Raw genomic sequence first — 25,284 nt, forward strand, 5'->3', positions numbered from 1 at the left:
AATGGTCTTTTAAAGACCTGTGAAGTGCTCGGGTGCGGCTGCTTTTTTGCCCAGGAAGGTGTCTCAGCCCGGGCTGCCACACATGACGGGGGGGGGCTGAAGCCCTGTGAGTCCAATGGGTGTTGCGCGCCTGCATCCCATGATGCTTTGTTATATGTCACTTGCTGTATTAAGAGCCACCATACCCATAACATGAGCCTCTTTCTTTGCTGCTCACGCAGGAAGTTAAGTGCTTTATGTTTATATTCATGTGTATGCCTTTTAATGGTATTGGATGTACGCGCTAACATTGTGGTATGTTAATTAGGCATTGCTAATGGTCGCGTGTGTATCACGCTACCGTGTACATTCTCATTGCTATATTTGCCATTCACTTGTGCCCGATCTTGACTGCAGCGCAATGCGCGCTTGGTTTTCACTGCGCGGGCCTCGCGCTACTGTATTTGGCAGCCGCGCGCCCCTCTGAGCTCCTGCTCGCACAGCGGTGATGGGGAAGGAGTGGGTCACCCGGTCTGTTTGATGGATGTGTTACTGTGCCATTAATGATTCCACGAGTACCGCGCTGCCACCGGCGGCGATAATTGGCTTCTATTACAACGCGGCAGGCTTTCCCTAATTGCCCAGGCGATCTGCCATATGAGAGCATCTCGATTCCACGTGCGAAGCCCAATTGGGCTATATTTTAGTAGGAGTGGGCTACGCACGTGGTATTCGTCCCCAGTCTGCTCCGGTGTTCATAACTCGGAGTTTGTTGTAGTGAGGAGACCCTGCTTACGCCTGGACTGGCTGCAAGAGTGTTTTGGCCTTGGAGTGGGCACAACTCCTGGAAATTCTGGTCTCTTGGCTCTCCCTACGCCCTGTGGGCTGTAAGAACCTTATACAGCTTTGCTGAGGAGCTAGGTACTCTAATTTGATCTTAAGTTCTGGGCTGGTTCCCCCTGATACTCCTCTTCTGTCCAAAATATCTCTACACTTGGTTAACAATGGAAGATTGGGTCACTTATGAGGATGACAATTTATATGCGGAGGAAGTGTCTACCCCTTCCTTTGAAGGTAATATAGTGGAGGCCCTGGACGCTTCTGTCCATGAGTCAGTGAACAAGGCCGTCGAGAAGGCAGTCCCCGGGACTGTGCAGCAAGCATTGGCTGCTACGTTGAAACCAATCACCAAAAAGTTAGAGCGTTTTGCCAAACGTCACAGTTTTACTGACCCTGCTGAAGCGGCTAAAGACAACAGGGGCAATGGGTCCCAGGCCAAATCTTGGCCACATGCGGGCGCTCTATCTACATTACCCCCACCTGGTAAGACGAAGCGTCCAGTCACTGACACGGGCATTGATACCACAGGGACTGACACCCCTGATGAGGCTCCCCCGAAGAAGAAAGCTAAAAAGACGAAGCACATGGAGCAAGACCTATCCCAAACTATGTCTACCCCCTTTACCTTCAATCCTGCTGACATAGTCCATCCTGGGTCTTCGGACTGGGGTCCCGCGCCGGAAGTTGCGGCATATCTGCATGATTATCTCAGATGGAGTTTTGATAAAGAGGTGCCTAATAGATTACGCTCAGAATGCCCCAGTCCGGACATTCCGGACAATGTAGCAGAAACTCCAGATATCGACCAGAGTCTGCTCACTTTCTTCAAGAGGTTCGCCAAGGACCCAAAGAAGGGTATTGATCGGCCTGGCGAGGTTGCCAAGACAAGCTCTTGGACGTGGCAGGCCCTCTTGCCAAGATCTTATAAATGGCCTTGCAGGCGCAAGAGTCAGGCACTGCTGTGGATCCAGATGTATTGGCAGGATGGACTCAGCGTGGCATATGCCTCTTAGGTAATGCAAATTGCGCTCAGTCTACAGAACGGCGCAAATCACTTCTCATGCGCATGGACTCGAACCTTACTGAATTAGCGGCAGCAGAACCAGGGCCCCTGGCAGAGGGAAATCTCTTCGTAGAATGCTTTGTTAAGGATGTTGCCAAGTACATGGGCACATTCACAATGCTAGATAAGGCTCAATGTGGCATTAAACGTGTCTTTCAAGCTGGCCTTTTTCGACGGGCCGGGCAAGGCCGAGGACGCTCGCCAGGCCGCCAATTCTCCCAAGGTCCTCATCGAGGAAACTACGGAAGGGGCCGCGGAGAATGGGATTCCACCCGCGGAGGGATCTTTTACCTCACTAGACAGCACTTCAACCAGAGGCGTTTCCACAGAGGTGGACACCGAGACGGCTTCCAAGCCCCATATTCAGCATGTAAGTGCTCCAGACAATTTTCTAATACCATTGGGGGGGTCACACTCAGTTTTTCTATCACAATTGGGTTCGAATTTCTCAGGATGCATGGATGTTGCAGACAATTCAGGGTTTCCATTTAGATTTCTATCAGACTCCTTATCAGGTCAATCCGCCCAGACAGCTTTCTTTTTCCCAACTAGAATGCGATGTTATCGATTCCGAGCTAGACGAATTGCTGCGGAAACACGCAATAGCGCGTTGCAACGAGGACTCTTGCGGTTGTTGCAGCAATATTTTCTTAGTTCAGAAGAAGGGCGGAGGCCACAGGTTAGTTTTGAATTTGAAGGAGTTCAATCAGTTCATGATCTACCAGCACTTCAAGATGGAGGGCATCCATCTTGTGGCCGATCATCTCAAAGGAGGAGACTGGATGGTCCGGCTGGAAACTGAAGGACGCCTATCTGTCAATACCCATCTTTCCAACTCACCGCCGATTTCTCCAATTCCAATGGTAGAACCAGTGGTTCGAGTACTTGGTCCTTCCCTACCGGCTCTCCTCAGCACCCTGGTGCTTCACCAAGGTGATGAAACCGGTGGTAGCGCACCTACGAGAACAGGGTGTTTGCATGATTGTGTATCTAGACGACATACCCATCATGGCACAATCTCCAACGTTGGCCGTTCATCATTTACAACTGACCATAACTACTTTGCAGAACCTGGGGTTCGTGATCAACGAACACAAATCGGCTCTTGTCCCATCACAAACTGTGGACTTTCTAGGGTTTGTCAGACTCTCGGACGACACAATTGAGTCTCCCCAGCTCCAAACTGAAACTCATCAAGAAGGAGCTTTCCGCACTGTTATCCAAACAGACTGTCTCACTCAGAGTAATTGCTAGGATTGTGGGTCTTCTGGCTTCCTCAATACAAACAATCTTTCTGGGTCCTCTTCATTATCGGGCCCTTCAGAGGTTAAAGATACAACATCTCCAAAAAGGTCTCTCTTACACAGACGTTCCCCTCTTTCAGGAAGTAAGGGAAGAGATTCAGTGGTGGTTAAGTCACGTGGCGGCGTGGAACGGCAGAGGCATTTTTGGCTCTCAGCCAGAGGTAATTATAGAATCAGACGCCAGCCGTTGGGGGTGGGGTGCGCGTTGCGGGGATATCTCCACAGGTGGGCGATGGTCCTTACACAAACTCGATCTTCACATCAATTGTCTTGAACTCCTAGTGGGATCGTTCGGGATCCGGACTCTCCCACCCAGTCGTCCCTCATGTTGCATCCTTCTCCGGATGGACAACATCTCAGCGGTGAGGTACATCAACAAATTGGGAGGCACGAGGTCCTCTCTGCTTGTGGAAATAGCAAAGGACTTCTGGCATTACTGCCTAAATCATCAGATATCGGTGATTGCCGAATATATACTGGGGCAGTCTAACATAGTAGCGTACTGGAATTCTCGGCATCTCAAGGATTACAGCGATTGGCAACTCCAGCCCCAGATAGTACAATGGTTGCAAGCAATCTGGGGCAGTTGCGAGATCGACCTATTTGCGTCCAGACTGAATCGACAGTTGGAGAAGTTCTTCAGCTGGAGACCTGATCCGTTAGCTCTGGCGATGGATGCGTTTTCTCAGGACTGGTCCAAGGGCCTGAAATATGCATTTCCCCCATTCATATTGATACTCAGGGTGACCTCCCAAGTATCTTGCCATCTGGCGGAAGTAATCTTAGTAACCCCCATGAAGAAGTCACAACCTTGGTTCCCAGTATTATTGGAGATGAGCTGCGACTCCCCCAGGATGATTCCGTCATCCTTGACGACGCTCCAGGGCCCTCATGGAGAAATGCATCCAATGATGTTAGCGGGTCAATTGCCTCTGATGGCCTGGAGACTTTCAGGCAAAGATGGCAAATGCCGGGATTTTCGGACGGGGCTGCATCTTTCATCAACCAAGCCTGGGCTCCCTCTACCAGGAAGCAGTATTCTTCAGCCTGAAAAGGCTGTGTTCGTTGGTGCGTGGAACAACACGTGGATCTCATGGGGGCTGAGCTACCCCATGTTGTAAATTTACTGTCTGCTAAAGCAGCAGAGGGTTTGGTGTACCGCTCGGTTAACAACTTTCGTTCGGCCATTTCGTTCGGCCATTCCCAGATTGATGGCAGGCCAGTAGGTATGCATCCGGTAATTTGTAAATTATTAAAAGGTATTAGGGTAGCGAATCCGCCTAAACCAAAGTATTCCTCTCTGTGGGATGTTTCTCTAGTTCTTTCCTTATTTGACAAATGACCTCATAATGACCTGTTGACGCGGAAACAACTATCGTGTAAGTTAGCTATGCTGTTATGCCTACCTGCCTGTCGGCGGTCCTCCGATGTGAAAGCCCTGGATCTTACAGGTAGAGTGTTTACTCCGGAAGGAGTTTCCTTTAACATTACAGCCAGAACTAAGACTTTGTCAAGATGTGTTGAGTACCATGCCTTTCCTGGTAATACAAAGCTCTGTGTAGTTCAATGTTTGAAGGCTTATGAACAATGTACAAGATCGATACGACCTGATGGTGTGGCTCAATTGTTAATTGCACTGCAGAAACCTTATAAGCCAGTGTCTGCGGCTACTATAGCCAGATGGTTAAAATCTGTCATGCAAGAAGCAGGTATTGATATCCAAATGTATGGAGCGCACTCGATGCGTGGAGCTATGGCCTCCAAAACATTTATGTTGGGTTCTACTATTCAAGATATCATGCGTTCTGCTGACTGGTCTTCTGAATCAACTTTTAAGCAGTTTTATTATAAACCGGTGGGTGATATAGCTTCAGTTGTATTTGATAAGCGTTAAAGAACAAGTTACTTACCTTCGGTAACGATATATCTGTAAGAAACATTAGTTAGTTAGATTCCTCACATTAGAATATCTCCAGGCGTCAGGCTGGATCCGGAAAGATTTTTCGTCAGCAATACCCTTGCGCTTCGCTAGGCGTCGTCTGCGGCTCCGCGTCCGTCGCCGGCGTCGTGATGACGTCATCGGAGTACTTAGACGCCGCCCTCGCATGCTGACGTCAGTTCTTGTACATAGCTTTCCGCGCCAGGAATGCAGAGCCATGCAAGAGACCGACACTGGTGCCAAAAAATGCTAGGGCCCTGAAAGGGATGACCTCTACCCTAGATATCGGTTCGCAGAATGGGGAGGATGGGTGGGTCGGTGAAGAATCTAACTAACTAATGTTTCTTACAGATATATCGTTACCGAAGGTAACTAACTTGTTCATCTGAAAGAAACATGTTAGTTAGATTCCTCACCTTAGAATAGATACCCCAGCAATACCAACCCCGGTGGTGGGTCTGCGAACCAAGATCACACTAGAAAGTCCTGGAGAACAGAACGGCCAAAGAAGCCGTCTCTCCGGACTTGGCTGTCCAGGCAATAATGTTTGGCAAACGTGTGCAGCGAAGCCCACGTTGCAGCCTGACAGATGTACTGCAAGGGGACTCCCCGGCCCAGGGCAGTGGTCGCAGCTGTGGCCCGAGTAGAATAGGCCCTCAGCCCCACAGGAGGTTCCTTTTTAGCTAAGGAGTAGCAGGTCTTGATACACAAAACGACCCACGAGAGATGGTTCGTTTGTGCACCGCTCGTCCCTTCTTAGCGCCCACGTAACCGACAAAGAGTTGGTCGTCCACCCGGAACTGCTTGGTGCGATCCAAATAGAAGGACAGCGCCCGTTTTGGGTCCAGACGGTGGAGCCTCTCTTCCTCTTTCGAGGGATGCGGAGGCGGAAAGAAGGTGGGCAGGGTAACCGACTGCCCGATGTGAAAGGCAGTCACCACCTTAGGAAGAAAGGAAGGACGAGTCCTGAGAACAACTTTGTCCGGATGAACAGATAGAAAAGGAGGCTTGGACGATAGAGCCTGGAGCTCACTCACCCGTCTAGCCGAGGTGATGGCTACCAGGAAAGCAGTCTTAAGAGTTAGAAGACGAAGAGGACAATTGTGAAGAGGCTCAAAGGGAGCGCACATCAGGAATGTTAAGACAAGATTCAAGTCCCACTGAGGCATTACGAAAGGGACAGGAGGGAACGTGTGAGTAATGCCTTTAAGAAAGCGTGACACTACAGGGGACTTGAAAAGAGAGGGCTGATCAGGAAGCCGTAAGAAGACAGAGAGGGCAGCAAGATAACCTTTCAAGGTGCCCAGGGCAGAGCCCTGCCGGGCCAAAGAAAGAAGAAAGAGGAGAACCTCAGAAAGAGGGGCGGAAAGGGGATCCACAGCCTCTGCTGTGCACCATGCCACAAATTTGTTCCACCGGCAGGCGTATACCGTCTTTGTGGAGGGACGCCAGGCTTCCAGAATAACATCACAGACTTCAGGAGGCAAGTCAAATGGCATCAACTGTCGCCGCTCAATCTCCACGCATGCAGGTGGAGACTGGACAGGTTCGGGTGGAGGACCGTCCCATGCTGCTGCGACAGAAGGTCCTCCTGAAGAGGCTGTCGTACCGGGGGATCGATCGACAGACTGAGTAGCTCGGGATACCAGTATCTTTGTGCCCAATCCGGAGCCACCAAGAAGACTTGGGCCCGGTCGCGCCTGATCTTCTTCAGCACTCTGGGCAGAAGTGGTATAGGCAGAAAGGCGTACAACAGACCGCAACTCCACTCGCGACGAAAGGCGTCCCCGAGCGAGTGCCGTCTTGGAAACTCCAACGTGCAGAACTGCGGACATTGCGCGTTCTCTTCGGTGGCGAATAGATCTAACCAAGGCTCTCCCCACTGCTGAAAGAGGCCTTGTGCCACGTCCGAGTTGAGACGCCATTCGTGATCCATCATGCACCGGCGGCTGAGTTTGTCTGCTCTGGCGTTCAGAGAGCCCACCAGATGTTGAACCACCAGGATGATACCCTGATGTTCCAGCCATGTCCAGAGGCGCAGAGCCTCCTGACAAAGGGTCCATGACCGCACCCCGCCCTGTTTGTTGCAATACCACATGGCGGTGGTGTTGTCCGTGAACACCTGCACTACACCTCCCCGGACAGAGGGAAGGAATGCCTTTAGTGCAAGTCGGATCGCTCTCAGCTCCAAAAGGTTGATATGGAGCCGAGACTCCGCCGGAGACCAGAGTCCTCTGATGTCCGCCTCTCCCATGTGGCCCCCCCAACCCCGGTGGGACGCATCCGTCACCACTACATGCTCCGGTTAGGGTAGGGAGAGGGATCTGCCACTGACCCAATCGCGGTCCGTGAGCCACCACTGCAACTGTCTTGCAGTGCCCTCCGAGATCAAAACATGGTCGGACAGGTTGCCCCGATGCTGGGCCCACTGAACCTTCAGATCCCACTGCAGAGCCCGCATCCGCCACCTGGCGTGATGTACCAGCAGGATGCAGGAGGCCATCAGACCCAGAAGCCGCAGCACCAACCTGACCGAAACCCGGGACAGAGGCTGAAAGATGGGAATTAGAGCCTGAATATCCCGGACCCGCTGTTCCGGAGGAGAGGCCCGGAACTGCGCCGAGTCCAGAACCGCTCCGATGAAGAGGAGCTTCTGGGAGGGACTCAGATGCGACTTCGGCACATTGATGGAGAACCCCAGCAAATGCAGGAGGTCGGTCGTAGTCTGGAGGTGGGAGACGACTGCCTGGGGCGAGCCCGCCTTCAACAACCAGTCGTCGAGAAGACTGGAATCCCCAATCTGCGCAGATGAGCTGCGACCACCGCCATCACTTTCGTGAACACCCGAGGGGCACTGGTGAGGCCGAAGGGCAGCACAGTAAACTGAAAATGTTCCTGGCCCACCGTGAACCGCAGGTAACGCCGGTGGGCCAGCAGGACGGGGATGTGGAAATAAGCGTCCTGCAAGTCCAACGCTACCATCCAGTCTCCAGGGTCGAGGGCAGCCAGAACCTGAGCTAAGGTGAGCGTCTTGAACCTCTCCTTCCGGAGGAAGGCGTTGACGCTCCTGAGATCCAAGATAGGGCATAGGCCCCCTTTGCCCTTCTTGGGAACCAGAAAGTAGTGGGAATAACAACCACGGCATACTTCTGGACCAGGACCGCGCTCGACGGGCCCTTTGGCCAAGAGGGCCGTAACTTCCTCCCGTAGAAGATTCAAGTGATCCCCCGACATGCGGTGGCTCTGCGGTGGTATGGCTGGAGGGGTCGTCTTGAAGGGGAGGGAGTAGCCCCTTCGGACGATTTGCAGCACCCACCTGTCCGAAGTGATGGAACGCCAGTGGAGCAGGTGATGGCGAACTCTGCCTCCCACTGGCGTGGAATGGGCCTGAAAGCATGGACTAGGAAGGCTTTGAGGCGGATGCTGCTGGGGTGGATGTGGATGGACCGGCACGTTGTCCCCCCTGTACCGCCTCGGCGCAATCCACGTCCGCGACCGCGTGGAGGATGGGTCTGCGGCCTGTGGCTAGGCGGACGTGAGGGAGCGCCCCTTCCTTGGCCACGAAAGGGGCAAAAAGCGGAAGTTTGCGGTCGCGGGACGAGAGGCCCAAGGACTTGGCCGTAGCCCTGGAGTCCTTAAAGCACTCCAGCGCACTATCCGCCTTGTCGCCAAAAAGGCGACTGCCATCGAAGGGCATGTCCATGAGGGTGCTCTGCACATCCCCAGAAAAACTCGTGAACTGCAGCCAGGCGTGGCGACAAAGCGCCACCGTGGACGACCTTGCCCTGCCAAGTGAGTCCGTCGTGTCCAAACCACATCGGATGGCATACCGCGCTGCGTCCCACCCGTCGGCAAGAGCCTGGGCGAGCAGTGTCCGGGCCTCCTCCGGACACAGGGGCAGCACGTCCTCCACCGTATCCCACAGGGAGTGGGAGTAACGGTCCAAGAGACAAGCGGTGTTAATAGACCGCAATCCCAAACTAAGGGAGGAGAACAGCTTCTTACCAAACTGTTCTAGTCTCTTGGATTCCTGATCCGGGGGAGCAGACGGGATGGAGGTCTTGGAAGTAGAGGCCTGTATAACCAGGCTCTCGGGCGTAGGGTGCATGGACAGAAAACTGGGGTCGCCCGGAGCAGGGCGGTGGCTCCGGGCCACGTTCCAGTCCACAGGAGGTACTGTGGAGGGCTTGGACCAGGTGCCCTTCAGAATGTCCACTAGTGCTTCATTAAACTGCAGCAGAGGCTCCGAGGAACTTGCTCACGGTTGGAGCACTTCTGTGAGGAGGTTAGTCCTCACGGCCACAGCAGGTAGGTCCAGCCCAAAGGCTTCGGCCGCCTTGCGCAGCACCACAGAAAATGCAGCACCTTCCTCCGAAGCCACGGTCGGAGGAGAGATGAAGCCAGTGTCAGGGGAGGTGTCAAGACCACTGGCATCCCCCAGCTCGTCTGCCCAGTCCTGTGATTAATGGCCCTGCCGGGCCAGAGGGTCATCAGACCCCTCCCAGTCGTCACCGTCATCCGATTCCTGGAAGACAGGTGGAATGATCGGAGCCGGCGGTAGATGAAATTGCCATCCATCTGCGTCGGGTGCGGCGCCGGACGGCACCGCTCCGATGCCGGTCCCGGACCGGGACTGAACCAGGGAACGGCGTCGTCCGAAGGCAGCGCCGGGGGTGGCACCGGAGTCGGCGCCGGCGGAGGGGTCGTGAGGTCGACCGGCGCCGACTGGGATCCAGGCTTGGATCCCGCGGGGATCTGCGGCGTCTGGACCGGAGTCGACGCCGGGGCCGGAGCCGCTGGCTCGCTAGGCCTCCCAGTCGAGCCCGCGGGGCCCGAAGGCGCGCCGGCAGGCGTCGATGGCAGAGCCAGGCCTCTCATGGCATAGAGGAAGGTACTGATCGCCGCCGGAGTCGCGTCAGTCCCAGGGACCGGCGGGTATGGGGACGGACGCGACTCCTGCGGCTCCAACGGAGCCGCGTGGGTGGTACCAGCCGAACCCTCAGCCGAGTAGCACGACCGGCGAGGGGAGCCCGAAGAGCGATGTCACCTCTTGGACTTCTTACTATGCTTCGACTTACCCGAAGACTTGGAACCAGACGAGCGGTGATGGCTGCGGCTCCGCGACCGGTCCCTCGACCGGGACCATGAACGGCGCGGAGCCGACTGCCGGAGCTCGAGTAGCTTGCGGGACCGCTCCCTCCTAGCCTTCGAAGTCAAGGACCGGCAGTCGAGGCATGACTCGGCATCATGGTCGGCCCCAAGGCAGTGGAGGCACCGGCGGTGGTGGTCCGTAACCGACATCAGTCGGTGACAGGAGTCATAAGGTTTAAAACCCGGCATCCTACCGGCACCAGAGTAGAGTCGACGAGAATAGACCAAAAGAGTCCAAAAAGTTTAGTCAAAAAATGACTAAAAGGGTATGCTCTTCCCAGATCGGCCATGTGTGGCGCGGAAAAAAGAAGAACGGACGTCAGAGCGCGAGGGCGGCGTCTATGTACTCCGACAACGTCATCACGACGCCGGACGCGGAGCCGCAGACGACACCTAGCGACGCGCAAGGGTATTGCTGACGAAAAATCTTTCCGGATCCAGCCTGACGCCTGGGGATATTGTAATGTGAAGAATCTAACTAACGTGTTTCTTTCAGATCTAGCATAATCCGAAGCCTCCGATCCTGTAATAGAATAAAAAATTAGCCAGCTTTCGCGCCAAGAATTTTCAATTCTATTAAGGACACGGAGGCGAGGATTATCCCACCCGGTTATATTACAATACTGTAATGTTTACCCACCCGTCTATATTGATTATTCTGTTTAGACAGAAATTACGGGTTTCTTATATCTCCTTCCTTCCAGGTTCTGAGAAGAAGATGGAGTAGCAGTTCTTCTCGTTAAGAAGAGGTTAACGTTCCAGTTTGTTCTTCCATGTTGGAGGATTTTTGTTTGGACTTGTATTATCCTTGGGACTTAACATAGCATCATTGGATGTGTAGTGTTTGTTTTGCATACAAAAAAGTTTTGATTGGCTGCTGTGAGTGGCAATAAAATAGAAAGAGAAGCATAATCCTCGCCTCCGTGTCCTTAATAGAATTGAAAATTCTTGGCACGAAAGCTAGCAAATTTTTTATTCAGGAGTAAGACAACAGTACATCACACCTACCTACTGAAAGAAAGAAACTTTGTGAATTAGGCTCCTGCGAAATGTCCAGGCTACTAGCAAAAGAATCCGAGGAAGAGGAGAGAGATCAAGAGAGCTGAGGAGGGAAAAGAAGAGACATCCCACTTCGGAAATCGGCTTTTGCGTAATTATGCAAAATTCAGCAGAATTACTCAAAATCGACATTTAGAACTATATTTTAACCTGAAATGTCCGAATACATTTCATATTTAAAAAAATAAAAAAGTAAGAGTTGTGCAAGCAACAGCTGCTTGCGTTCTGGCCCTTCACATTATTCCCGTGGTCCTGAGCTAAACTTTTGGCACAAATGCAGCGTAATTATGCCATGTGACTTAATTTTACATTAAAAAAATAACAGGAAATTTGTATAATTACGTGACGGAAATTTCACCGAGGCCTATTAAAAAACCACCTTCAAAGGATCGGTGCTGTCGGCACCAATGTCACAAAATGGGTTTTCTTTCATCTGGGCGAAAATTATTTGTTCACAAACAGTTAAACATGAAGCGTCAAATGAAATGTTCCCGGTAGGAACAAAAGTCTAATGTCGTGGGTAGCTTGTAGATCAAACTACCATTAAAGCCGGAAGAGGGAGCTAACTTTGTTTACACCCCATTTGGGAGCCTGAGTCTGCTCCAAATTGATAATGGAATAGGAATTTTCCATGTGCAAATTGCTCCAGGTACTAGAAAGCAAAAAAGAGGTAAAAAAACTAAACCCCATATTTTGACCTTGAAAATTCAGAATGAGGGGCAAAATATACCTCGGAAAAACAGAAAACATGCTGAAAAGATTTTTCCCACAGGGGTGTCAAGGTTAGCTTCAGCCATCCATGTCATAATGGCCAGGAACTAAAACCCCAAGACTTGAAATTCCTTGTTGGAGGACTGGAAAGCGGTACCTTTGGCGGCGTCGGTCCCTTGACGAAAGTGTGACTACAGGGCGATTCCCCCACTCCAACCCCAGTTTAAGAGATAGCATACAAATATGAAACCTTCATCATATATCACAGTTCACTAACAAGCAGGATTGACTGATGGTGACAGTAAATGTAGGGATCTTAGTCTTGAATAGGGCCACTAACCCTAAGAGGCGATTGATGATTTGCCGAAACATGTTGATATACAGTTTGGACAGATGGTCGAGTGATAATACTATGAGAACATCTCATGGTGTTTTTAACCCTACCTAGGAGACTCAGGATCAATTAGAAGGGATACTTATAAGGTAGTTTTAACTATAAATTGCACCGTGGACCATAAAACTGTTTTGAAATTGAAAAGAATAATTTCTCCACCCCTTGTGATGGTAACACAGGGGGTGTAGTATCAGCCCTTATGATAAAGCATACCACTATTAGTGGGTGAGGGCACTTTTATCTCATAATTTGGGTCCCCGGAGAGGGTAATAATCTCGAATTTCACCTCAATTCTTTGGTGTGTGTTAGGTGAAGAAACTACAGCGGACTGAACGAACAAGTTACTTACCTTCGGTAACGATGTATCTGTAAGAAACATTAGTTAGTTAGATTCCTCACCTTAGAATATCCCCAGGCGTCAGACTGGATTCGGAAAGATTTTTGTAGCAATACCCCTTGCGCGTCGCTAGGCGTCGTCTGCGGCTCCGCGTCCGTCGTTGGCATGGTGCGCCGGAATGACGTCGGAGTACTTAGACGCCGCCCTCGCGCGCTGACGTCAGTTCTTGTACATAGCTTTCCGCGCCAGGGACGCTGAGCCATGCAAGAGACCGACACTGGTGCCAAAAAATCTAGGGCCCTGAAAGGGAGAACCTGAACCCTAGATGTCGGTTCGCAGAACGGGGAGGCTGGGTGGGTCGGTGAGGAATCTAACTAACTAATGTTTCTTACAGATACATCGTTACCGAAGGTAAGTAACTTGTTTATCTGAAAGAAACACGTTAGTTAGATTCCTCACCTTAGAATAGATACCCCAGCAATACCAACCCCGGTGGTGGGTCTGCGAACCAAGATCACACCAGAAAGTCCTGGAGAAGAGAACGGCCAAAGTGGCCATCTCTCCGGACTTGGCTGTCCAGGCAATAGTGCCTGGCGAACGTGAGCAGTGAAGCCCACGTCGCCGCCTGACAGATGTCCTGCAAGGGGACTCCCCCGTCCCAGGGCAGTCGTCGCCGCTGTGGCCCGGGTGGAATGGGCTCGCAGCCCAACAGGAGGGACCTTTTTCGCCAAAGAATAGCAGAGTTTAATACACAACACGACCCACCGCGTGATGGTCCGCTTGTGCACAGCTTTACCCTTCTTCGCACCTACATATCCAACAAAAAGTTGGTCGTCCACCCGGAACTGGCTTGTGCGGGCCAAATAAAATGACAGCGCACGTTTTGGGTCCAGACGGTGGAGCCTCTCTTCATCTTTTGAAGGATGCGGAGGCGGAAAGAAGGTGGGCAGCGTGACAGATTGCCCGATGTGAAAGGGAGTCACGACTTTAGGAAGGAAAGAAGGACGGGTCCAGAGGACAACCTTATCCGGATGAACCGAAAGGAAGGGAGGCTTAGCTGACAGAGCCTGGAGCTCACTCACCCGCCTAGCGGAGGTGATAGCCACCAGGAAGGCAGTTTTCAGAGTCAGTAGACGAAGTGGACAGTTGTGAAGGGGCTCAAAGGGAGCGCACATCAGAAAAGTAAGAACAAGGTTCAAGTCCCACTGAGGCATTACGAAGGGAACAGGAGGGAACATATGAGTAATGCCCTTGGGAAAACGGGAGACAACAGGGGACTTGAAAAGAGAAGGCTGATCAGGAAGCCTCAAGAAAGCAGAGATTGCAGCAAGATAACCCTTCAAGGTGCCTAGAGCAGAGCCCTGCTGGGCCAAAGAAAGAAGAAAGAGGAGAACCTCAGAAAGAGGGGCAGAAAGGGGATCCACAGCCTTTGCTGTGCACCATACCACAAATTTGTTCCACCGGCAGGGGTATACCGTCTTTGTGGAGGGATGCCTGGCTGCCAGAAGGACATCACAGACTTCAGGAGGCAAGTCAAATGGCATCAACTGTCGCCGCTCAATCTCAACGCATGGAGGTGGAGGCTGGACAGGTTCGGGTGGAGGACCGTCCCCTGTTGCTGCGACAGAAGGTCCTCCTGAAGAGGCAGTCGTATCGGAGGATCGATGGACATACTGAGTAGCTCGGGATACCAGTACCTTCGTGCCCAATCCGGAGCCACCAAGATGACTTGGGCCCGGTCGCGCCTGATCTTCTTCAGCACTCTGGGCAGAAGTGGTATAGGCGGAAAGGCGTACAACAGACCGCAACTCCACTCGCGACGAAAAGCGTCTCCGAGCGAGTGCCGCCTTGGAAATTCCAACGTGCAGAACTGCTGACATTGCGCGTTCTCTTCGGTGGCGAATAGATCTAACCAAGGCTCTCCCCACTGCAGAAAGAGACCTTGCGCCACGTCAGAGTTCAGACGCCATTCGTGATCCATCATGCACCGGCGGCTGAGTTCGTCTGGTCTGGCGTTCAGAGAGCCCGCCAGATGTTGAACCACCAGGGTGATGCCCTGATGTTCCAGCCATGTCCAGAGGCGCAGAGCCTCCTGACAAAGGGTCCACAACCCCACCCCGCCCTGTTTGTTGCAATACCACATGGCGGTGGTGTTGTCCGTGAACACCTGCACAACACTTCCCCGGACAGAGGGAAGGAAGGCTTTCAGTGCAAGTCGGATCGCCCTCAGCTCCAATAGGTTGATATGGAGCCGAGTCTCCGCCGGAGACCAGAGTCCTCTGATCTCCGCCTCTCCCATATGGCTCCCCCATCCCAGGAGGGAGGCATCCGTCACTACGACATGCTCCGGTTGGGGTAGGGAGAGGGATCTGCCACTGACCCAATCATGATTCGTTAGCCACCACTGCAGCTGGTTCGCAGTGCCCTCCGAGATCAGGACATGGTCGGACAGGTTGCCGCGATGCTGGGCCCACTGAAACTTCAGGTCCCACTGCAGAATCCGCATCCGCCACCTGGCGTGAGGTACCAACAGGATGCAGGAGGCCATCAGCCCCAGAAGCCGCAGCACCAACCTGACCGAAACCCAGGACAAAGGCCGGAAGATGTAAATCAGGGCCTGAATGTCCCGGACCCGCTGTTCCGGCGGATAGTCCCGGAACTGCGCCGAATCGAGAACCGCTCCGATGAAAAGGAGCTTCTGGGAAGGACTCAGGTGCGACTTCGGCACATTGATGGAGAACCCCAGCGAGTGCAGGAGGTCGGCCGTAGTCTGGAGGTGGGAGACGACTTGCTGGGGCCGCGGGGCCGAAAGACCCAAGGACTTGGCCGTGGCCCGGGAGTCCTTGAACCGAGCCCGCGCACTGTCTGCCTTCTCACCAAAAAGGCGAGTGCCATCAAAAGGCATGTCCATGAGGGAACTCTGGACATCCCCCGAAAATGACGTGGACCTCAGCCAGGCGTGACGCCGAAGCGCCACCGTGGTGGAAATCGCCCAACCCAGCGAGTCCGTGGTGTCAAGTCCACACCGTATGGCATGCCGCGCTGCATCTCGACCGTCAGCAAGAGCTTGAGCGAGTCGTGTCCGGGCCTCCACCGGACACAAGGGCAGCACGTCCTCCACCGCATCCCACAGAGAGTGGGAATAACGGTCCAACAGGCAAGCGGTATTTAAAGACCGCAGTCCCAAACTCAGGGACGAGAACAGTTTCTTGCCAAACTGCTCCAACCTCTTGGATTCCCGATCCGGAGGAGCGGACGGGAAGGAGGATTGGGAGGTTGAGGCCTGGATAACCAGACTCTCGGGGGTGGGGTGTTGGGAGAGGAAACTGGGGTCGCCCGGAGCAGGGCGGTGGCGCCGGGCAACGTTCCGGTCCACAGGAGGGACTGTGGAGGGCTTGGACCAAGTGCCCTGCAGAACGTCAATGTGGGCCTCATTAAACTGCAGCAGAGGCTCAGTGGAGCTTGCTGTCGGTTGAAGGACCTCAGTGAGGACGTTAGTCCTCACGGCCACAGCAGGCAACTCCAGCCCGAGGGCTTCAGCCGCCTTGCGCAGCACCACTGAGAAGGCTGCACCCTCCTCCGAGGCCACAGTCGGAGGAGAGATGAAACCAGCGTCCGGGGAGGTATCCAGACCGCTGGCATCCCCCAATTCCTCTGCCCAGTCCTGAGAAAGTTGGGCCTGAGCGGCCATAGGGTCATCATACAGTCGCCCTCGTCATCCGATTCCCGATAAACAGGAGGAACGATCGGAGCCGGGCAGTAGATGAAGGGTTCACCAGTCGGCGCCGGCACCGGCGCCCGGGCTGCACCGTGCCGGCGTCGGGCCCGGACCGGGGCTAAACCAGGGAACGACGTCGCCCGGGGACGGCGTCAGAGGTGGAACCAGTGTCGGCGCTGGCGGAGGAGGCGTCGTGAGGTCGACCGGCGCCGACCGAGATCCAGGCCTGGATCCCTCGGGGACCTGCGGCGTCGGAGCCGTCGACGGCGCCGGGGCCGGAGCCGCCGGCACGCGACGTCGCCCAGTCGAGTCCGCGGGGCCCGAAGGCGCGCCGGTAGGCGTCGACGGCGGAGCCAGGCCCCTCATGGCCGAGAGGAATGCACTGACCTCCGCCGGAGTCGCGTCAGTCCCAGGGACCGGCGGGTATGGGGACGGATTCGGCCGAGTCGCGCGACCGGCGAGGGGAGTCCGAAGAGCGATGTCATCTCTTGGACTTCTTGGAGTGCTTCAACTTACCCGAAGACCCCGACGAGCGATGACGATGGCTCCGCGATCGGTCATTGGACCTCCTCCTGGACCAGGACCGAGAGCGGCGCGGAGCCGAGTGCCGAAGCTCGAGAAGCTTACAGGACCGCTCCCGCCTAGCTTTCGATGTCAAGGCCTGACAGTCGAGGCACGACTCCGCGTCGTGGTCGGCCCCCAGGCAGTAAAGGCACCGGCGATGGTGATCCATCACCGACATCAGGCGATGACAGGCGTCACAGGCCTTAAAACCAGGCATCCTACCGGCACCAGAGTAGAGTCGATAGACCAAAAAGAGTCAAAAAGTTAGTCAAAAAATGACTAGGGGTAAGCTCTTCCTGGATCGGCGCTTACTGGCGCGGAAAAACTGACGTCCGCGCGCGAGGGCGGCGTCTTAAGTACTCCGACAACGTCATTCCGGTGCACGACGCCAACGACGGACGCGGAGCCGCAGACGACGCCTAGCGACGCGCAAGAGGTATTGCTACAAACATCTTTCCAGATCCAGTCGGACGCCTGGGGATATTCTAAGGTGAGGAATCTAACTAACGTGTTCCTTTCAGATAATGGCCTTAGCAAAAGGATTCCAGCAATGACATTGTAAATGGAGCCCAATACCGGTAGAGTATGGGCTAACTACCTACCAAACTGCAAGCACCACACATTTCTTTTTATACGACATATCAACTTATTTTTTGACGGATGGTCACTGCCTTCCAATTACGGCCCTAATTTCTCAGTCAGCAGGGCCAGCATTAAATAGGTTACAACTTCGCTGCAGGGCTCAGTAGAAGAAAACACTCATTGTGCAAAACATAGTCTGAATAAAAGAATTCCTAGATGCATCAAAGGCACAATGGAGAGACTCTTCAGCCAAATGACACCTACACAAACAATGTGTATCAAAATAGCACTTTTCCAATATTTGAAGGTTTGTATGCTGAAAATAACAGGTGCAATTATTACTCAAACTAGTAGTACTTATTTAATAGACCTTATGAGGATGAAAGGCTGTTTAACAAGCTACCATGAAAATCAGGGAATCCATTACCCAATCTACTAGATTAATCTACAGCAACAAAACCCGTTCGGTGTCACCATAAAGATAAGAACCTTAGACTATGGTGGGACGACGAGCCGCTACATCTGATGGAACTGCTAAGCTCGGTGATCTCTGCATATTTACTTCAAATGAGCAACTGAAGAAGGTACTACAATCTGCAGGCTCTGGTGGTGGCAACTGCAATTTTTATTTACAATAGTTAGGCCAATGTCTGTTACCTGGGTCTCTCTGTGTAATTGTCAGGAGGCTGCAGCTAGTCCAAAACATGGCCACCTGGATGCTGGTCAATTTTCATCTATCCGACCATCTGATGATCCAGCTGTTCACTTCATTGGCTCCCTGTGGTGCAGCGGATCTAGCGTAAGTTACTCCGTTTAGGCCATCTGGCTTTTTAAGAGCTTGGGCTCACATGTAATAGAGCCAGATTTCTGCGGCATGCTCCAGCGTGCTTGCTTTGATCTGGCTCCTTGACTCTGTCCCAGGTTTTAGGCACTCTCAGTTTAAAGGGGAATCATTTTATGTTCTTGTTCATCAGTTGTAGAACAGTGTGCCACTGTCCCTTCGAGGGCTGTACTACTGAATATCCACGCACAGAATATCATGGTACAGGAATATCAAGGACTGAATATCCAGGGACAGAATATCGAAAGGTAAGTGCATATTGGAAGGTATAGATTTACTATTACTAACTCCAAACCTACAAACCTTGACAACATATAATCTATGTAGGTACATATATGTCGAGGTAAGTATAGAAAGCGTAGACTTACTTACCTGTCAATGTTTTTTTCGGCTAATTAGTCCTTGATATTGTGTTCCATCGATATTATGGGGTCGATATTCAGAGTGCATACCCTTTGATAGCTCTATACCCATGCAACTTTTGTAAGGCTCTTAAGTCACAATATCTTGTAGGCTTCCTCTATCTCTGTGCATAACAGTCCAAGCACCAGGAATCCTTCAAGAAAACACTGCGCTTTGTAAGTTCTTCAGTCACCCACTCTTTGTTTTGTACTTTGTTTTGATATTGCAGTAAATACAGGTCCCGCTCACGGCTCAATGAAGCTATCTTTATATGGGCCTCAGACTATAGGAGATGAAGCCCTGTTATCCAGCCATACAGCAGCCACACTGACCAAATGGGGACTGCAGTGACATTCATGGAATGCTGATGTCACTGCACAAAGGACAAACTTCAAAAGATACATCCCTTGGATTTCTAACAATCCTTACACAGTCAAAGAACTGGATTCCAGGAAGGCGGAATGCCAGAGAGGACTGAGAATGACCGATAGAAGAAGTCTGGTCTCAGTAAAGAGGAATCCTTAAACAGAATGAGCTGCTTGAAAGGGCACAGGAACCTACAAGAAACGCGACTGACCGCCAGCAGGAAGGAAAATCAAGGCAAACGGAAGTTGAGAAAGGAAAAAGAGCATTCCCACCATGTGGTTTCAAAAGGACCGCAAGAGTGCCAGGGCTCCTGTCTGAGTTAATGGGGGCCATTTCACCCTCCCCCATATAAGCATCTTGGATGCTGATACGACAGCGAACATTAAGAAGCCATCAGACTGATTAGACACTGCAACATAACATCCACCTTCACTGTAACCTGCTCATCAAAGCCAACAAGTAGATGTGCAATGACCTGCCTGGGAAGAGTTATTCTTTTGTGAGCATCTGCTTCGACTTACCTATACATGCTCACTCTAATGACCTTCACTTGCGCATGTAAGACAATAAGTAAGCGTCTCTAGTGAACCTACTGTGTGATCCTAGACACACACACAAAGTGCAGTTTGATTTGAAGAAAGATGTCTTGGCTGCAGCGAGAGAAAAATCAAAATATCTCAAAACCGTAGGTTTGTTTGCGAGATGTACAAGGCATTGTAAAGAGTTGAGTTGTAAAGGCAATCAGGTAAAAACAGAGATACGTATGTCTACCTGAACCACATATCCCACAAGTCTGAAGAGGACAGAGCTACAGCAGAGCCTGTGAAAGGACAGGTCCAACTATTCCATAAAAGAGAGGCAGCAGAAGGAAAATCATTTGTTCCATAAGAAGCAATGTGTTTCTAATCATTATGCTTTCTGGAATCGCTCCTTCAGTAATTCTAGGAGAAAGACAGTTCTGATTATGATGGTTACAAAAAGGGGTCTGTTGTGTCGGGTATGAAACCCACCAGGAACTGCAGAGCGTGAGAAATATACAAGGATGGACAAACACTGTTGTTGATCCATCCATATCTATGAGTCCCCATGATTACAGCTATGCAGCTGAGCCTTACCTCTGTAGCTTTCTCGCTGAGCCCACGAAGCAGCAGTACAACGACGTGAACTCCTGCTCTTCGAACTTCCGCCTCTTGGTCCAGCTTCACGACTGACGTCAAACAAGCGGTCACCTATAAGGAAGCAGAAAGTAAAAATTGTAAGTTTGCTGGCTATGTGGCACACTTTAAAAAGTGATAATATCCCAGAAACGTAGAATGCAAGGAGCGCAAAGGCGGACCTCTGAAAACACCTCACATGCAATGACAAATCACCCAATGTAGAGAAAATCTGACACTAAGGTTCCTTGTGCAAGGGAAGGCCTCTACAAGGAGGGTTTCCTTAACCCATGATGTGAAACCATGTCATGTCAAAGACAAAGTATCAGCGCAATATCTACATGGAAAGACCTTTATGAGCAGTGCATCCCATAGTATGACACTGTCATGCCAAAGGGAAACCACAGAGGATGGACTATTTCTCTTTGAAGAACTCTATCAGCAGTACATCCCTAACACATACTGTGATACCATACCATGTCAAAGAGAAACTGTGAGAGAGGGAACATCTGCAAGCAAGGACGTCTATGAGTAGGGGGCGCTAGGTGGCGCCAAGCCAAGATGGCCGCGCTTTAGCAAGGCTCTCGCCCGACCGGGCACTTCATCGATCCTTCAGAGCATCCTGACCATCCTATCCTGCCTCTCGTTATCTCCGCTGGACGCCTGAATACTGGCGGAGCACAACGGTATCAGCAGTGTCGCAGTAACCTGGCGACCGGCTGGTGAATCGGCGTGAGTTCGCCTGGGCGGAGTGGCTGGTGGCGCTGAGGTTGGCGGAGGCGCGGCGTCGGCCTGCCAGGAAAGTCCGAGGCTTTCTGCGGCCTTGGGGCTGCGTCTGAGACGTCGCCCCCACGAGAAGAACCGAGCAGGGGAAGGTGCCGGGAGGACGCGGAGTGGATGACAGCACCGGCGGTGACCCGGAGATAGGAGATTTCCCCCCCCCCCGTGCTTGGGGGTGTGTCAGCACGACCGGCTGCGGCCCGGGACTCGGGCGGCCCCGACTCGCCACGGACTGCAGGAAACCTTGTGGGCCTGGATGCTGCCGCAATTTGCTCGACGCTGCTTTGGCCCCTGGAGAGAGCTGCCTGGCTGGGGGTAGGCCCCCATTGTGTTGATCTGACCTGCCCCGGTGGAGGGCTGCCGTGCTTCCCTCGGATCGCGTGGGGGAGGGGAGGAGCTCCCCGCGCGCTGCTGCCTACTCGGCCGGGTTACGAGACTCGTCCGCTGACCCACCTGGATTGAGGGCCGGCGGGGCCCGGAGCTGGTGCGGGCCGGCTGCCCTGGAGGTGCGTGGCATCTCGGGGGCGCGCTTTCTCCCTTAGTTTGCGGCGCGGGTGAGCGCGTGGGGTCTGCCTGCACTGTTGGCCCCCCCCCTCCTGCCCTCTCGGCCTCTCTCCCCTTCCGTGGCCCCCCGGCCGGACGTCGCGCTGTGGCTGCGGGTGTGGCTGGACCCGGACGCAGGAGCGCGCCAGCTTTGGAGTGTGGTCTGATCGCTTCCCACTTCGGGATACTGGACGGGGCCGCCTGCTGATCGGGAGACGAGAACATACACCACCGGGGCCTGCGACGGGAGTGGGCCCGGCTCTACGCACCCCGATCTACGGCTCGGGATCGCCACTGAGCTGGCGTGGATTCGGCCGCCCTTGGGCTGAGGGGGTCGGACACTGTGGGGTCTGCCTGCTGCTCCCTCATATCATCCCTCACGCTGCCCTACTGGGCCCGCATCACCGGACTGGTCTGTTCCCGCCCCGGGCTGAGGGGCTCCTCCTGCCGTCCGGACTGTTGGGGGGACCTGGTCTCCAGAACGGGTGGACCGGGCCATGGGCCGCAATGATGCCAGGCAATTTAAGCTGCCGTTCGAGGCCAAGAAGACCCCCGCGACGGCGCCTGAGTCGGGGAGCGATCCGCCGGCCGCTACTGCTGCTAGTGCCCCGGACGACGACTGGAAGTCCCTATTGGTGAGCATGAAGCACAGCTTGGCGTCCATAGACTCCAAAATAGACTCCATCAATACCCGACTGGACAGTGTGGTTGCTAAGCTGGAACACCATGATACACGTATCAAGGAAACGGAGGAAAGGATCTCGGCCCTTGAAGACGGAGCCACTTCTAACGACCGGCAGGTAACCCAAATGGACAGGCTCCTCAAAATCATCGCTGACAAGAATGAGGATTTAGAGGCACAGTCCCGTCGCAATAACATCCGCGTTCTGGGCCTTGCTGAGTCCACCAACACAGGGAAAATGGAGGTCTTCATCGAGAACCTAGTCGTTGAACTGTTTGGGAAAGAATCCTTCTCCTCACACCTCATCGTGGAAAGGGCCCATAGATCTCTGGCTGCCCGGCCTCCGCCTGGGGCTCAGCCGCGGCCCATCATTGCGCGCTTCCTCAACTACAGGGACCGAGACGTGGTGCTGCGACGCGCGCGAGAGGTTGGCACGGTGGTGTATGGGAATGCCACATTATCCTTCTTCCCCGACTTCACTGCCTCGGTTCAGGAGGCCAGGCGGAAATTCGCGGGGGTAAAAAAGAAACTACAGTCCCTGGAGCTGCCCTACGCCATGCTCTACCCTGCGAAGCTAAAAATTTCTCATCAAGGCAAGCTGCATTTTTTCCAAACTCCACAGCAGGTGGAAGATTTCCTCAAGCATCATAAGAAAGACATGGCCGCGGCTGGGGCGGGAGGGAGGCGCTCCGGAGCGTCTTCGCCGATGGCACAGCAAGACTGATCGGGCCAGGATGGCACTCCGGATTCGAGCGTCCGTCGCTGCTGTATATACACGGCATGGCTAGAAGTATATATCCTGGAGAGGCATTTATACTGATTAGGACTGCTGTCTGAGGAACTGATATATCTTACAATCTGTGCCCGGTCACCCGCCTCCGTCCCGCACTGTGATACCAGAAGTCTATCTGGTTCCTAGTGGGTGTAAGTAGGGAGGCGGTGGGCAGGCTTGGTGCCCTGAGGCATAATCCCCCGATGGGCGAACCCCTATACATCCCGTCCCTTAGTGGGGGGGGGATGCTAGCTATTTTCGTTTTGTTGTCAGGGTTGGTATTGATTGGGGCGGGAGGGCTAGGGAGGGAGCTATATACCCGGCTAGTAGGGGGTGCCGGTGTGGGAGGGTGCCAACTCCGACTGGTTTCAGAGGTCCTAGACTCACTAGTACTCTGCGCTGGGAGGGGGCGGCAGTCGTTGGGGGGTTTGTTCTCTTAGTGAAACTGTGTGCTACACGACTATATATGCTAGGACAATATGCCACGGATATTTATGTCTGTATGAATGGGAGACGTAGTTGACTCTCGACCCACTGTGCAATTTCAACTTGTGTCATGGAACGTACGAGGGCTGAATAACCCGAGGAAGAGGAGGCAGGTCCTGGGGTATCTAGACAGGCAGGGTGTGTCTGTTGCTATGTTACAGGAGACGCACCTATTGCCGGGAGGGTCCCCCTTATTTGCATCCCGGTGGGCATCATGTAGAGCGTTTTCCTCCTATTCGAACTATGCCAGAGGAGTCACGATTTTGGTAAGGCGGGGGGTGGGTTTATACCTGCCGGGACTGAGGTGGACTCTTGCGGAAGGTACTGCTTGGTTTGGGGGACGCTGCACTCACACACGATACTTTTTGCTTGTTACTATGGCCCCAACGTGGACGATCCGGCCCCATTTCTTACACTGTGGGGGAAGATTCAAACCCTGGGAATTGCTCATGTCATATTAGGGGGCGATTTCAACACCGCGCTTCGGCCTGCGGCGGACAGATCACATCCTCAGTCGTCACACTACACGCACACCCAACGTACACTGTTGGGCATAGTTGACGAACACCACCTGGCCGACGCATGGAGGCACTCACATCCCTCGCTCAGTCAGGGTACCCATTACTCAGCGGCGCACTCTACATGGGCACGCATAGATTACATATTTCTGTCAGCCGGTCTTTCTCAATGGGCGGCTCGGACGCTGCATCTTGTCCGCACTCTCTCAGACCATACTCCGGTCCTCCTTTCCCTGCGCATACCCGTAGCGGTGTCTCCGTATTTGAGTTGGCACCTTAACCCGGCGCATCTCACGGATGCGGTCTTCAGGGCCGAGCTGGAGCAAGATATTCAGGAGTTTTTCGAGCGTAATGTTGATTCGGTATCTAGTCTTTCCACGGTCTGGGAAGCATTCAAAGTCACTGCGAGAGGCTGGTGTATAGCTAAAGGGGGAGGGGTCCTTAGATCTTTGCGCGGGGACCTGAGCAAACTGGAAACTGAGATATGCCACTTGGAGGGCGAACTGACGCGGCGTCCGCGGGAGGCGGTAGCCGCAGCGCAGCTGCGGGAGAAAATGACTGAATATACTGTTGCGGCGGATAAGGAATGCAAGTTCCTAGGGAAGCCGTTTGTGGCGCGGGTATACGGTGAGGGTGACAGACCCGGCAGAGCGTTGGCCTCGGCAGTTCGATCCCCTAGGTACCGCAATTACGTAGCCTCCCTGCTCGACGAACAGGGCGTCCTGCATCGTGACCTCCCGGACCAGCTTCGGATCCTTACTGACCATTACACCCGACTCTACACCTCACACAGGACTACACCGATCAATCTCCAGGAGTACCTCGATGACACGGCCTTAGCCTGGCTGGGCCCTTCTCAGCAGAAATTTCTACACCACGAAATCGAATTAGACGAAATAAAAGAAGCTATTATGTCCATGTCTTCGGGTAAAGCGCCAGGTTCGGATGGGTTACCGATCGACTTTTACAAAGCTTTCATCCACGTCCTTGCACCGGTGCTGAAGCAAGTATACTACACCGCGCTAGAGGAGGGTTCTCTGCCGGATACGATGCGCGAGGCCCTTATCACGTCCTTGCTGAAACCGGGGAAGCCACCAGA

At 53.3% G+C, this 25,284-nt stretch overlaps 1 protein-coding gene across 2 annotated transcripts in view; it reads right to left on the reverse strand.

Moving 5' to 3' along the window:
* The window catches only part of TANGO6 (transport and golgi organization 6 homolog), a 753,370-nt gene that overhangs the window by 69,721 nt on the left and 658,365 nt on the right, over window positions 1-25,284 (reverse strand). For both annotated transcript variants that reach the window (XM_085637713.1, XM_085637712.1), the window contains exon 17: window positions 20,366-20,479. In XM_085637713.1, the coding sequence (XP_085493839.1) occupies window positions 20,366-20,479 (114 nt within the window). The remainder of the gene's footprint in view (window positions 1-20,365; window positions 20,480-25,284) is intronic.

This window comes from Triturus cristatus, chromosome 12, assembly GCF_964204655.1.
Source record: "Triturus cristatus chromosome 12, aTriCri1.1, whole genome shotgun sequence".
Lineage (NCBI taxonomy): Eukaryota > Metazoa > Chordata > Amphibia > Caudata > Salamandridae > Triturus > Triturus cristatus.